This window comes from Homalodisca vitripennis, chromosome 1 (genome assembly GCF_021130785.1).
Source record: "Homalodisca vitripennis isolate AUS2020 chromosome 1, UT_GWSS_2.1, whole genome shotgun sequence".
Taxonomy (NCBI): domain Eukaryota; kingdom Metazoa; phylum Arthropoda; class Insecta; order Hemiptera; family Cicadellidae; genus Homalodisca; species Homalodisca vitripennis.
The window spans coordinates 182,425,492-182,441,780 of record NC_060207.1 but is presented as its reverse complement, the minus strand read 5'-3'; the positions used below and the strand labels follow the sequence as shown (position 1 = coordinate 182,441,780).

Here is a 16,289-nt window from a genome sequence, read left to right as displayed (position 1 = left end):
GTGTTATTCATTACTATATGGACAACACACAGAAAACAGGTTTTATAATCTATGGAAGCCATTTTTGTTACTGAACTTCTTTGGTTATAACTCGAGTTTGGTTTGATGAGGTTATGGTCGATCTCATTAGTTGTGAGTTCCACTTGTGTTGTTTCGTGTTTTACACTTTATTTGACATTTATATTTGTAAATCTACATATTTTTACGATTAATAAAATGAGTACTGGAGGGAAGAGGAAGAGAACCAGGACTGTCTGCAAAAACTGTAAAAAAGGTGTTCATCCCACAAGTTTTGGGGAACACAAGTGCTAATCAGCAGGCCTATGAACCTAAAAATGTATATATATTTTTGTAAATATTGATCAAAGTGTCTTTTAACTTTAATTTTCTATTATGTATTATATTTTCATATCAATGGACAGTGATTTATGTATTATAAAGTGATTTATGTATTATAAAGCGATATAGTGTAAAGTTATGTATCAATAAACGTGTTATCTTGAAATTCGAGGATATTGCACCAATTTCAAAAATTCATCACAGCTTCAGTATTTTTCAAGGTATGTTCCTAAAACTTTTTGGGAATGTTTATATATAATTACTATACAATAAAAAAATTATAATTATGGTGGTGGTTTAATATTTAAATATAGTTGTTAAAGTGCAAACTCAAAAAATAATTTTTATTTATTTAAAATTTTTGTTTCATGACATAATATATATATTTTTTAAGGACAGAAAATGTTTAAATTATTTTTTGTAGCAAATTACAACTTATAAGGAAAAAAACAAGATAAAGTTTATCAATTTATGATAAAAAATAATGAATCCATGATTTTTTAAAAAAATCATTACATTTTAGTCAATTTCAGCCCGGCATTTTTCAACAAACTAAAAAAAAGGTGTCCGGCAGTAAAAGGGTTAAGAGGCACGCCTCGAATGCTGTGGGACTCAAGTTTGTCAAGCAGTGTACCGTGATCTATAATACATTATTGTTGGTGAAATCTTTAGATAGTTTCACTGAATATATGCTTCATAGGGAATAATGTGGCTTTTGTGAAGAATGTTTTTAAATTGTCATTGAGCAAAAAGACCCATTATGATTACTTATGATTTTGTTTATTGACAAATTAACAAGTGTGTCTGTTACAGGTATATTCCCCCTCTGAGTTGTGGGAGTCCATCTCTTCCTGAGACCAAAGAGGGGATCACAGAAGAACTACGCAAACAAGAGTCTCTGCTGGGTCAGCTGCACAGTGAGATGCATGCCGGCATCTGCTCCAAGAACAGGGAGGAACAGCTGTGGGAGGTGCAACGAATCATCACTCAGCTTAAGGTATTGACTAAGTTTCTTTAATGTTTACTGTCAAAAACTGTAAATAATTATGCAAATTATTTTTAAAAATTTAGTCACATTAATAAGATTTTGGGCATCTGCCATTATTTGTTATATACTTCAAAAATAGAACACTATCTGGAAAAAGAATAACTGGAATTTGTCTTCTTCTTCAGAAGTCAAAACATAAGATTAAGCATGGACAAAAATTATAAATAAGTTAATTATGATTAACTTAACACATCTAAATTTAACAACAAAAATGTAGTATCTCAAAAAATCAAGTATTAAAACTATACAATAAAGGCGTCTTCTTGAAGGAAAAAATTATTTAACTTTAACTTTATTATTTATTTCAAAATTTATTATCATTGAAATCTTTAATTATTCTAAATTAACTGATTAATGTCAAGTAGAACCTCCACAGTGGACACTTAAAAAATGTCAAAAACTAATGTCATCCTTCTTCAAAATTAAATATAACTGTGGAGTGTTGTAATTTAACTACATTCTTGTGTGATTTGAAATTAATTTAGCTACAATAACATTTATAAACATTTAAATATTGTTGTACCAAACTTGTTTCAACAAATGAATTACTTGATTTTTCAATTTATGACTACTACACTAATGTATGGCAATTAATTCAATATTCTGCAAAATTATAGTATTTTATCTTCATTATATGGCACAACCAACAATACGCTAAAGTTTTACATCTTAAGAATTATGTTTGTTCTAGAGTTGCTAAGTACTCAGTGTTTTTATAGACTGTCAACAGGCACATCTACACTTCTTGGCATTTCCTCTTCAACGTCCTTTCTTATCGTTCATATTCATCCCTGACTTTCACTGTCAATCGAACTCTTTGCTACCTGACCCTACCCATCTATTACTTGGCTACTTGTTTGCGTGGCTTTTGTCGTTTTCATGAAAAACTTGGTTGTGTACAATGCAAACTGGCTTCCATCGCCTGACCCAGATTTTAATGAAGCTATGCTCAACAAAAACAAATTCTACTACTCTTTATCGAAACATCCACCCTCTATTGTTGTGATGCTTCACTTCACACAAGTCAGTCGGTTCAGTTCTTTTCACTGGTTAGAACCTGTACAAAATGGTTCCACTGGTATTTTTTACCATTCCTATTCAATAGTAAAATATAGATAGTCACAGTATCTACAATTTTGGTGAATGATACTTTTTATGAATTCTGAGCATCATAATATCCACTTTCCACTGAATAGGTGTTTTTGTACATAAACATGCCTATATTTACGTTCTAGAAAAAGATGTAAATGATCATTAGAAGTCAACATTATATTGCTTATGCAAAAGAATTTTGCATTTTAATCTGTAGAGGAGGCTGCGAGGGCTGGAGCGGGCTGCAGAGTCAACTCAGCGTAGTATAGAGGAACCGGACTGTGGACGAGAGGAGGAATTGAACCTAAGTCTGCAGCATCAGTCACAGCCACAGCCGCAGTCACCGACACAGCTGGTTGTTGAGGCTGTTGTGGAGAAACCAAACTTGGCTGCCTGCAGTGCTGACTCTTTAGAAATTCAAGGTAATTGAGGTTTTCACATGAGAAGTTGGTCTGATTATTTCAGGTAGTACCTGCATTTGACACTAAACTTTAGCATGCTAACATGAAATGTATATATTTACTTATCTCAGAAAATAAATATTCTTTTGGTTCAAAAAGATTTATTTTGTCAACAATATTAGTCTTACTTGAGGGTGACTATAACATTTAGAGTCAGAACGACATAATCTTTTGAATGGAATGCTAATGGCTCTGCAGAAAGCACATACTTGTTTTTCTCAAAAACTTATGAGTGATGAAGTGCAGTGTAATTTGTATTTAGATTTTCCTTATTAACCTTTTTCTCTTCTTATTTTTACCATGCTTTTTCATTCCAAAAGATTACGGATATGAGAGAATATCTAGTGAACTATAGCTATGATCAAAACAAATTGTATATACATACTATATTCATGACTTATTAAGAATCCTAATAGTACAAAGCATCCACAATAGCATTGAGTTGTAAATGCAATTGTGTAAGATTCTATAAAAATAGTTTTAGTACTTTTGCGAGTAACCAATAGTAGTAATTGATGGGGATCAACTATTCATTGACTTCTTATATATATAGAAGTTCGGGTCCCGGCGGAGCAAGTACTTATTGTGATTCAATGTTTATTGAATTTAAATTTGACTATTGACATTTATACAAATTTAATTAATGTAAATAAAAGTCGTTTGACAGGTAATTGGTCTTCCAATCATATGTTAGTTTGGTTATTTAAATGCATATGTGACAAATATGGCCAAATACAAAATAATTGAATCGTAAAAAGTAAGGGCTCTGTGGTGTAATGGTAGCACATTCACCTGGCAAGTGAGAGACCCAGGTTCGAGTCCTAGCGGAGCAAGTACTTTTTTGATTCAATGTTTATTGAAATTATACATATATATAGTATTATTCAGATATCTGTTTGTGGATTATTAATTAACAAGCAGTTACCCGTGGCTTCTTAAACATATGGTTGTTCTGTCATAAAACAGTGTTTAAACAGAACAGCTGATTACATTTGACAGGCTCTTTCAGTTAATATTCCACAGCTAGAGACCAAGATGGGATTTTTCAATACTTAAAAGACCAGTGGGGCATAGTCCAGAGGGATTATTGAAATAGGAATAGGCCTATATTCATACCAGGGACAGTAAGAATGTACATGTAAAATTTCAATACAATCGGTGGGCTGATATTATGTTCAAAAAATTGTTCAGCCAAATATAAACATGAAGGACAATAAATCATATCATATTTTTAAATCCAGATATGACCATGGGATTCCAAATATGGCAAATGTGGCCAGGGTATTGTTCTCTGCCTCAGGTCGGTGATTTATGACCACGTCCTGTCCCTTAGCCCGGCGGGCCGCGCCCAGTGGCCCTCACTGTTTTGCTGTTCAGCTCACCAGGCCACTAAGTATTGCTCACTGTGTTGTACAGTTATTAAATTCAATCCTTATCTAGTTGTGGGTGGAAAGTGTTGCAATCTCTAAACCAAATAAATAACTAAATTAATATTTCTCTATTTGCAGCGCATAGTAAACATTGTTTAGAAATATTTTTGTATCCGTCAGTGTCACTGTAGCGACCATAGTATATTCTTTTATTTATTCAAATACTAGTGCATTTGGTGGAGACGAGACAAAGCTTAAAATATGGAAACGAGATGATATTCTGTTGATAGTAAGACCTTAATGAGTCGGATTTTATTTTTATTCTGCAAATAAAAATACTTTTAACCCTTTAAGGAGTGCGTGTAAACACTACATAGTGAGTAAGCACGTCATATGACGTATATTCTTATAGTGGCCCAAAGGAGTACGGATGTCATATGACGTTTAGCCTCTGTATTTTTGTATTATCGTAAATGCATTGCTATTACTGATTGCCATTAGGTAGATTAGTCTGTAAAGTGGTTCCATCAATCGGCAACATACTTAGTTTCCATGTTTGTGCTCGCATTCACTTGTAATCTGATTTTACCACCAGATCGCAGTAGACACCCGGTAGAAGCCACCGACTCAAGGCCGCGTCGCGCGAGCATCGCTTTGCTGTCAGAATATGTTGCCACATTATACTATCCATTCCTTGTACAATGCGGCCATATTTATCTTGTGAGAGTGACATATTTGTTAAACAACCATCTAGTTTGTTACTGTTATCCAAATAGCAGACAATACTGATTAAGTCTGCCGTAGTGAGGAAACAAGACATTGGATTTTGAAAAAGTACTGAAATATTGACTTGTAGAACACGTTGTCCTTTTTTATTAAGCTTTCAAATGTAAATAAACATTTTTTAAGAGATTTTAATTTTTTACTCCTTTTGGTATTTTTTTTTTATTTCATCTATCACTCATTTTAGACTATCAAAGGAAGACGTCATATGACATCCATACTCCTTAAAGGGTTAAAACAGATAAACCTATAACTTAATTGCATGTTACTTGATTTGTTGAAAAATAAATAGTAAATGATCGATTAATCAAATTTCAACCTTGAAGCTACAAACATAAATTATTTGGCAATTAAATTAAAATCTCAATAGTTTAAAGAGCCAAAGGTCAAATATTGCCATTTGAATCAGAGTAAAAGTGATGTAAACGGTTACACAGGTGCCGTATAATGCCCCAGTACTATGCGTGGCCTGGTGAGTTGAAATGACAACTCTTGAGAGACTCCATCCGAGCTGAGCAAGAGATAAGTTTAGACCACATTGATAACATTCTAAAGGGTTAAGAATTGGTGATTCTAGCATTATTTTTTTATTATAATACATTTTGTCTGAAAATTGAGTAATATTCAACAGATCTTTTGTTTCATATTTTAATATTGAGGAACAAGATAATATGTGCATTACGATATGTAGAATATTAACACAGTAATCTTGTTCAATGTAATAAAGGTATTAAACCTCTAAAAATTGTGTAAAAATGCATTACTTTCTGTTTTTATCAGCAATTTTGTGTATTTACAGCAGCAGAAAAATCCTGGTTGGCTAAAAAAGAAGAATTGGCTTTGACTTTTGAAACAGAAGAACTTACGAATTTGGCTAAAACATTACAAGTGCTAGTAGAGAATGAAAAAGCCGAAGTGGCACTCCTAAAATCTCAGATCAGGGCTCTTGGAGGAAATCCTATATACAGGTTAGTTCTATGTTGTTATTCTTCTGTTAATATTAGGAGTATGTAAGTTGAGTAAGAATAAGCGGCATTAGTATTTACTGATAATACGTGTCAAACAATCCCTTTCTGTAATTAAAATATTGAAATGCAATTTGTGCATACATAGTGGTCAATATTTTTCTGAGTTTCAAATATTTTTGGTTTTTTTATAATATCAGAACATGTTTTTAAAAAGCCAATAGCCTAAATTCTTTTTACGAGTTTATCAATGATTTATTGTATTTATCATTAATAAACAACAACCTGGAAAAATAAGACACATAAAGTTTTATGTAGGGTCTGAAACATTCAAGTAATGAAATCAAACAATGTAATACTCATTCATCAATAAACTGCATATGAAGTAAGATATCTTCTTAAAAGATTAAATAGTGAAATATGTGTCTAAATAAATAAAGACATTCAGATCACAATACTTTGGTGTTACCGACTAAAGGTGTTACCTTCTCTGGATGTAGAAAAAGAAGAAAAATGTTATTTTTATCACTCCATGAGGAGGTATAGGTTAAAGAATTTTGTGCAATTTTGTAACCAGATACAAGAAAAATTTTAAAGATAAGAATATGGGAATTTTTAGTACATATATGAATTATAACTTAAGGAAATTGTAATAAGAAAAGACATAAAAATGAAATTTGTCCTTGTAATTTCTGTCCAGCGGATTCACATCGGACAATGCTGCAGACAACAATGCCAGCGAAGGAATGATAAGTGCTTTTAAAGAAACTGCAATACTCCAGGTAATGCACTCTCTCCTTTTGAGTTTAATAAACATTATGACTTAACCCTTTGAACCCCAGACCAAAATATTGATGGTGAGAAAAACGTACCAAAACCATTTGACCTAAGGACTACAGAGAATCCCCGGAACAGAAACAGCTGTATTGCATACCGTTCTTAAAAAATGAATACTTTTGCTATTTTTTATGTTATTGTCTTGTATTACACACCAAAATGTCTAGAATGAAATTGTATACACAGAAAAATTTTAGTCTGAAGTATAAAAAATTGTTTAACAACATTAAAATAACTTTAAAATATATGTTTATAGATTTTTAGGTAAAAAAATAGATTTTAAGATTTTTTAATTCAAAAATAAGAAAAATGTTTACTATGGGCACCCACATTTTATTTTTCTAAATTTAGTTTTATGTATGTACAAAAACAATTATATTGATATCTCTAAAGATAAAGATTATGCAACCGCGATCTCACTGAGGCCGGTTGGTCATTGTCCGGAGTAGGCCTAGCGGCGGCGTTACCACAAGAAGTAGATAGCTGACTAAATGGCATTTTTTCGTCATCTGAGTCCGAGATAGTTGGCCTATAGGTAGGATCAACATCAGTGTCATCACTGAAAATTGATGAGACGTCAGACCAATCATCATCTGATAGGTCAACATCCAGTTGTCTGTCCAATTCACTCGGGTGATTTACAATCTTGTCACTCATTTTTCACAGAACTGATTATTACTATAAAAGTAAAACTAAAGAAAAAGTGACTAAAAACAGTCCTCAATTACAACATTTAACTCAATTCACACGCACAAAGACAATATACATAACATTAGACCGCTTTGTAAACAAATACAGCTGTGGAGTAGAAATGGCGTGGTGGCAACAGCTACGTAGCAACAAAGAGTAATATATTTTTTTGAGCATAGATGTTATTTTAAATAAACTATATTACTAACAAAAAAAATAGTATTTTAATAAAATAATCATAAATATGTATTAATACTCATAAAATAAGTATTTTACTATTTCAAATAAACATGTATTAAACGCATATACCATGGCGACGATATTACGTCGGCTGGGGATCCTCGCGTCTTCATTTGGCGACGATACATCGCCGCTGCAGGGATCTTTGCATATTTTCTCGGCGACGATATATCGTCACCTGGGGTTCAGAGGGTTAACTTGTCCAGTGGTATAATTTAAATTTTAAATTATGTTGACATCATTTACAACAAACTGAAGCATAATATATTGTTTCAGAGACATAGCTATATTTTAGTATTTCCAATTTATAATTCTCAACCTGTCTTTTTTATTCAAACAAATGAGTTTTAATTCTATAATATGTGTAAAAATAAAATAATAACATTTACGTTAGATTAGCAGTACAGGATGATTAAAAAGTATAAAACCACCTGTATATAATTTGAATGGGTACAGATAAAAACTTAAAATTTATAGTTGTATGGTGTTTACTCTCATCTTTCGGTGTTGAATGTAATGTTTCAATAATATAAGAGTTGACCTGTGGAGAATTCCACATATAAGTTCATATGAAAGGCTATGACGAATGGCATTCTAATTTAAAACCTATCTTTTGAGTAAGAAGCCACTATTTTCATCTCAAAAGAATCACCCTATCATAAATGTTGACAAGTCAGAGTTTCAGAGCATTGGTATTTGAGTAATTCTATTTATTCTGAAATGCTACACATGCCCGTTATAAAAGTAGGTTTTGAAAAAATTAAAAATTATCATTAAAATAGTTTATTTCAATACTACTGTATTAGATACTAGGACAAAAATAATGTCATAAATATTGGAGCAATAATATATTCATTATTAAACTGAATACACATAATGTAGCTATGGTGGAAAGGGTTTAATCATACATGAATGGATAGATGAAAATAAAATGAATATTTGAAAATCCACAGTGAAAATTGTATAAAAGGTTATAATAAAAATTAAAAATATTTTCCCTTTACAGTCTAACAATATGCAGGCTATTACCACTTATGTACTGTTTATTCAGAAATAAGTCCTGTTTCTTGTATAATTTATTACATCGGCTCTATTACAATATAATTTTTTGTTCCTTAAACATATTTTTCAAATTTATTCAAAATTTAAGTTGAGCCAATCTACAGCTCCCCTTGGGCCAATAAATTTTTGAGAGAACATTTTGTTTAAGTATTGTCATACCCTTATCATAGTGAAGAGGTGCTACATCCTGCTGAAACCAGAGGGGGAACATTTTGACTAGATTAATTTTCAATCTGCAGGGAGTATTTGGTTCTGCAGCACATTGAGCCCTTTATGGCTGTAGACATGCTAACATGTTTCCCCACACAGCTACTCACTGTTTAGACATTATGGGCTCAATCTGTTGTTTGTTGTTTATTTCGGTCTGTTAAACATGTGGAGCACTCTAGATGGAAATGTGCTTACTATGTGAATATGATGAAGGAGGACTGCTACCTACAGGAATTTTACACAACTATGACTATACATTTTTATAAACAGTCACTAGATACAAAGTTAGATTGTGCGTTTTGCTGTTTGCCAACTACTTACCATGGCAAAACTGATACAGATGATAGTGAAATAAGATGGTATTTAGACATACCCATGTCAGAAATATTCTTTATTCTCGGAAAGATAGCTCTATTGATTACCCGGTTGATGACTTTGATGCAGATCCGATATTCTAACTTTGAGCATGGATACTCTCAAAACGAGAATATTTGAGATCACATTAGACAAAATAGTGTTGCAATCAGCACCATTGGACACAGGATAAAAAAAACTGATGCCATTATAATGTCCTTTGCTATTGGGTATTTGTTTTATTTTTGGTTATAAACATGTTAAATTCTCTCAGAACGACATAAAAACCCTTCTGTGGCGGTAACTTAGACACTTAACCCTAGACCTGGTATGAAACGAATTTTCGTCGCCAAAGGCCCGTCCGATTTGGCAACGACGAATATTCGTCGCCAAAGTAGACATGTACAGTTATTGAAATTGTAGGCAATTAAGGTCATATAAATGATTTTTATTTGATATATTCTGGAAGAACAATAACTATAGTACCGATTTACTGTTCTTACTTCGATTATTGTCTTCTTTGTTTAACGTAAAACATCGTTTTTTTTGGACAGCTGACGTGAACGTAGTACGGGTCAACCACATTGTTGTGAAACTGTAAACAAGTGCCGGGTTTTGTGTTTGAGGTTACGAATCCAGTAGTATTTGGTGTTGTTATTATTGTTTTTTTTAGCTTTCTTAGGTTATAGTTTTAGTTGTTCAGTATGGGTGAAAACTTTAGAGACCGATCAAATGATCTTAGAGAGCTCGCAGGGCGGGATCTAGTGACGCTGAGTGAAAAATGAAACTTTGTATATATTGTACATATGTAAATAAGGTAAGATTAAAATTTATTATTTTATTTTATTTTTGTTTTAACTGTCATACTTATATGTATAAGTATAAATGCAGTCAAGAGATTATGTTTACCCCCGAACAATAATATTTATTTAGAAATGTACGCATTTTTGAAAATAAGTAAATATGGGTGCTTTTCATACAAAGCTCTGTAACATATACGTTTTGAGGTAAAAGTCACAATAATTAAAATTTTTTGGAATTAGGACAAAATTTCGAATAAGTTATACATTTACGGTTTTGATGTAAAGCTTATTGCTAAGCAGTTACACAACGGAATATTTACAAAAAAAATTTCCAAAAAACATTTTTCTTATATTTTGTAAAAAAATAAAAATATGTTTCCATGGAAACAATAAGATATTGTTATTATAATGGTCTCCATATAGTTGTGAATACATTGACATATAATAGTTTATATTTGTACTAACAGTTATGAAATGTGATACATTATAAGAAACGTCTGCGAGGCTGTTAAAATAGAGCCGCCAGTACAGAGTGACACCATTGCCAGTTCTAGGGTTAATAACCATTTTAAGTATTCACAATAACTATTTAGAGTATTCACAATCTGGATCAATAAATTAAAAAAAAAAAATGGTGTGGAGGCTATGGTTGTATAAACTTTTTGTATTGTAAACGAAGAGAGGGAGGTGTAAAGAACATTACAGAAAAAATATGGGATGTCAAAGAGGACTGTGAGCCAAACACCTTGCAGAATGGTAGAGCGAGTACCAGATAATTATGGAGGCTCCCAATTATGGATTTTACAAACTGAAATATAATTGGTTTACTAATTTTCTTCAATAATAAAATTGTTATTTGACATTTATGATAAGTAGTAGATCCTCATATTGCTTAATTATTTCTCAAGTGTTATAGGCTATGCTTTGGTCTCAGGGTTATTTTGGTTACTTCATTTTTTTAATTCCACTAGTTAGGTATCATTGGTCTTTGAGATTGATGTGGTGAAGGGGTTATCTTCATTAAAATGGCTTGTTTGTAAACTTTATTCAGATTGTGTTCATTCTGAAATTGCTTAGTTATTATTAAACTGCTATTTAAAAAAATGCTGTTATTTCAGCAGCTGTTTGTTTGCTTATTATTTGTTTATGGTGTTTTTTTGTTTTTTTTGTTGCTTTTGTTTTTTTGTTTTTTTATATGCTGTTTTTTGTTTTTGTTTTTTATGCTGTCGTTTTGCTGTTATTTTGGTTTGTAATAGGTATGATTATATTTTACTTTGTTTGTTTTGTTTGGAGGTTAAGTGGTAGAGAGGACTTTTAAATCCTAACTTCGCCTCTGTAAATAAAGACATTTTTCATTTCATTTATATAAATTTTGAATTTAGAATGATATAACAAATAGTGATGTGTTTCAATTGTAGAATCACAAGCAAGCATTGATCAGCTCCTTACTAGAAGAGCGCCTGGCGTGTGTGGACCTGCGTGTTCAGATCAAGTTAGCACAGGCAGCTAAAGGTTGAGTTTGTTGTCTCCACAACTTGGACCTCCCCTGCTCCTCTATGCTCTCTACATGTAATCATTCAGTAGATTGCTGTTTTGTTAAACAATATTTTATCAAGTGTATGATCTGTTACCTTTTGTTAGCGAAAGCAAAATGTTTGTATTTCACTTATAAACAACATAACTAATGTAAATCAATGTTAGTTATTTTCAAAATGATGTAATTATTACTTTCATTGTGTAGTTAAGGTAGTTGTACAAATTTAAAAGAGTAAGATACTCTTAATATTTCCACCATGTCGTAAGTGAGATTTTAGAAAGTAATAAATGATTACCAAATGATAACTTTACTTATTTTTGTGCATTTTAAAATTATTCTATAGTTTTGAAAAAAATGTTTACTACAATACTGTTGGCCTGGAGAAAGGACATACCTGATCATGCATGAATGAGTTACCTATGGTGTCTCATGTATTGCAAGCACTAACTGTGCCTTGCTCATTAATATTTTGAGACTTACAAACCCTATTTACAATTTTTTTATGCTAAAACTATAAACTTAGTTGAAAAAATGTCTCTAGTATCTTCTCCTAGCTCACCATGAGAAGGATATTAATAGATCTTGTTATAATTGTTCACCAATAATTAATTATCAAAATAAAGAATTTTTTCTTTTAAACTTATTTATTTTTGTACATTTTAATTATTTACGTATAGTGGTATTGTTATTGTTCATGTGTTGTGTATATATATACTTATTATTTATAAAACTGCTATATTAAATAATTTTTAATGTTATAAACACTTTTATTTTCCTTATTTGTTCTACAAACATAATTGATTTTGGTTGATCCCATTGTTTTCTTTCTCAGGGTTCAAATGGTTGAATGTGCTGGTCTAAGAAATAAGTTTGTGTTATTTTATACCAAGAATTATATTAAATAAAGATTTTAAATATCTTGGCAAAGAAATGGCCTGCATCCTGATGGAAGGTTGATGTTTGTGTATAAAAGTGGGAGTCCTGCTCTCGACGAACATGGGAAATTGTTTTACATAGGATCAAAACACGTGTTGTGGCACTATGGGTATTCAAATAATGTAATGGAGTTTAACACCTACCATCAAGCATCAGCTGAACGTGACATAATACCTTCTTATAAATAAAAGTGAATTGCTAATTTTTTACTAAGCACTAATCTCGGGAACGGCTGGACCAATTCAACTAATTCCTTTTTTTTAATATTTGTTAAAGTCAGAGGAAAATTTTTATAGAGAGGGAAAAATCTAATAGAGTTCCTCTATGAATTTAGTTACATTTTTTGAAATAGGTGGATATTCTAACTAGAAATAAAATAACCAAATACAAAACAGCGGTTTGAGGTTCTATAAATAGTAAGCATGGCATGGAGTGAAATGGTAGTGAAATCTATCTATATTGACAATTATGAACTTTCTTCCTCAACTGATGATGAAATAAAAATCACAGATTATGTTACTACAGAATAACTACAATTGGAAAACAAGAACAGTTTCAGTGACAGTTCTTAGCCTGAGTTGAATTATCAAGCTAGGCTAAGATATTTTTCCCAATAATTTTTGATTCAGTGGAAAAAGTTATTGAGCAGGTATATTTAATAAGAAACATATTCTGTACCTCTCATTAAAATATATAAACAGTAATATAATTTATGTACCATTTATTTGTTTTAATTAGTTCAAAAATCTCTAAAAACCTGAATTTTCTAGGCTTATATAGTAAAGAAAAATATCTTGGTCAATGGGTTAATATTACTTGTAAAACTAATCCTTCATTCTTTTTTATGAGATCAGAAGCAGTGGGGTCTGAATAAATTATACTGTATCTACTTCAGGGTGATCTTTCCGGAATTAGTAAGCCCAATGTTATTTCAAAATCCAGGAGGAACTTGGATCTTATTATGTGGATCACCTGAATTTTCAACAAAAGTAGTGTTTGTCTGGTGCTTTATGGTTCCCTGGTCTGAAACCACCCAGAGTATGCCACCGTACAATAATAGAAATTATATAGAGAAAAGTATTAACAAATGCAAATCTGTTTGGCGTATTAGAGGAATAATATCCTGGTCAATAGTAACTATTGACCTGATACTATTGTTCTGATACCCTTTATAATTATTTTATAAATTTCATACATGAAATTAAACAAACAATAAAAACCTCTGTAAATAATGTTCCTTGCCATGAGTTTTTGCTACCTAGTGTGTCCACTCAGTCTTTTATATGGAAAATTATAACTCCAGTTGATGTTTTGATAGCCAGAAAAAAATGAAAAACTCTGACTGTCCTGACTTTTATGATATGTCAAACAATATATTAAAAAGGGTATCCTCTTGTGACTTGTATCAACCAGTTACTAAAAGAGGAAATGTTTCCAAGACAACTAAAAATTTCCAGAATCTTCCCCATATATATTGGTCCAAAAGATCAGCTGAGGAGCTATCATCCTATTTCTGTAGCTCAACTTGAAAACTATACCACTCTGTGACACAGAAGCAAGAGCACTCAAACAACAGTTTCTTGAGGCAGAAGAAAAATATATATTGAGTGAAGAAGAAGAATATAAAAAATTCCCGTCCAATACAAAAGAACCTATGATTAAAAACTGAAATCTATCAGATACAATTTCAGTGCTCACCACATTAATAACTCCACAAAAAAATCCAAAGCTATTTGGAACTCTATTTACCATGAGAGAGACCTGAGAAAGACAGGATCAGCAGAAAATATAAATCATCCCTCCATAGCCTAAAAAACGCTATAAAATGATCCTTATAGATCCTGTGGACATCCATATCCTGCAATTCCAAATACACCTCTGTTCAATCTCCATTTCTAGTACTTAAGCCGTCTACACCCAAAGAACTAAGCGAAGTCTTAAATGGCTTGAAAGGAAAACTATTCACTCGGTTAGAGATGATATATCATCAAGAACTATGTCCTTCAAAGTGAGTTGATTCTCCCACTGATGCATATCACTGATCTGCCCCTACATAGTGGAGAGTTCCCCAAGAAAATAAAAATCGCAAAAGTCATTCCACTGTACAAGAATGGAAACAAAAACTGTGTTGAAAACTATAGTCCGGTTTTGCTTATTTCAACTTTTCAAAGATTATTGAGAAAATTGTGCTGATAAGAATCTTTGAGCATCTTAACAACATCTTAACTGAGAGTCAACATGGCTTCCTCCACAAGAAATCAACTCAGACAGCTCTTATAGATCTGGTAGAACATTTAGTGGTCAGCATGGATGAAAGCAAAAAAGTTATTGGTACATTTATGGCCATGACCTAATAACTTGATATACTGAGATTTCTTGGCCGGGGAAAATCCAATAAAGTGATTTAAAAGACTGTAGTGATCGAGAGTGGCTTGTGGAAATAAGACAAATGGTAAATGGTCATGAAATAGGGCTACATCTAGCCTCTCACTAGTAAAAAGAGGTATTCCACACTGGTCGGTTCTTGGACCGATCTCTTCAGCTTATACGCAAATGACGGTACCACAAAATGTTGAGCCTTTCACCCAAACCGTTATGTATGCTGATGATTTGGTTTTGTTAGCAACGCATATATCTGTAGAAAATCTTGAATTAAATTCGTTTATAGCTGTAAACCTTGCCAGCTTATATATATATAATTTATGTATTTACATTAAAAAAGTCCAAAATATATAAAATCCTATAATGAAATTCGTTTACATAACACATGAACTAAAACTAATGCTGCGATCTGCGATTAGTTCCCCATCTCAGTAAAGCCTTCAATAGCCATATAGTGATATGGTTGAGGATTTATAACTCTCTGGAACCACTTATAAATAAATATCGACATAACATTTTATTAAACTTTTACACATATTTTTAAACACTCCTTCTATAGCTTAGATGACTTTATAGAATTGAAAAATTGAATTTTAGATGTGTTTATGTGTGCATGTGTATGTATGTGTCTTTATGTGTTTATGTATGTATTGATATATGTGTATATAAATAATGTTTTATAATTAATTGTTTTATTTATACAGGGTGAGGCATACCACCCGTACAGTACGTATAGCGGCCCAACCAAACGAGGTAGATTATTCGTAACAACTTAAACCCCCCTATTTCCACCCCAAAGAATTTGGAAAAATTATTTTTAAATCTCTAAAACTCCCCAAAAGGGTAGTTTTTGGGGGGTAGGAGTGGTTTTTGGAAAATTTTCAAATGTAAAGGTATGTTGAGTTAAACCTCATTTTAAAGGTATTTCTTCACTGATTATTTTTATGCAAAAGTTTGAACCTATCTTGCCGCTTGTATACAGGGTACACCAAAACGTTAAGAAATCAGGTGTTTGTGGGCAAATTTATTGCAACTACCTGCAAAAATGTAGAGAGACGAAATTTTTATTCAAAACTAATGATGAGACGGCTTATTGAAAAATTTCAAATGCCACCCTACCCCAAAATTTACACATTTTAAAAATACATAGAATTTTTCAATGCTTAACATCCCCAATCTA

At 31.9% G+C, this 16,289-nt stretch overlaps 1 protein-coding gene across 2 annotated transcripts in view; it reads left to right on the top strand.

The window, feature by feature from the left end:
- LOC124352856 (ralA-binding protein 1-like) overlaps positions 1–12,093 on the top strand; it is a 28,354-nt gene extending 16,261 nt beyond the window's left edge. The window contains exons 8-12 of one of the 2 annotated variants that reach the window (XM_046802567.1): positions 1,153–1,336; positions 2,697–2,901; positions 5,896–6,061; positions 6,759–6,840; positions 11,673–12,093. In XM_046802567.1, the coding sequence (XP_046658523.1) occupies positions 1,153–1,336; positions 2,697–2,901; positions 5,896–6,061; positions 6,759–6,840; positions 11,673–11,771 (736 nt within the window). In that variant the 3' untranslated portion in view covers positions 11,772–12,093. Of the gene's footprint in view, positions 1–1,152; positions 1,337–2,696; positions 2,902–5,892; positions 6,062–6,758; positions 6,841–11,672 lie in introns of both variants that reach the window. The other variant, XM_046802566.1, reaches the window with a different exon arrangement.
- The last annotated feature ends 4,196 nt before the right edge of the window (positions 12,094–16,289 follow it).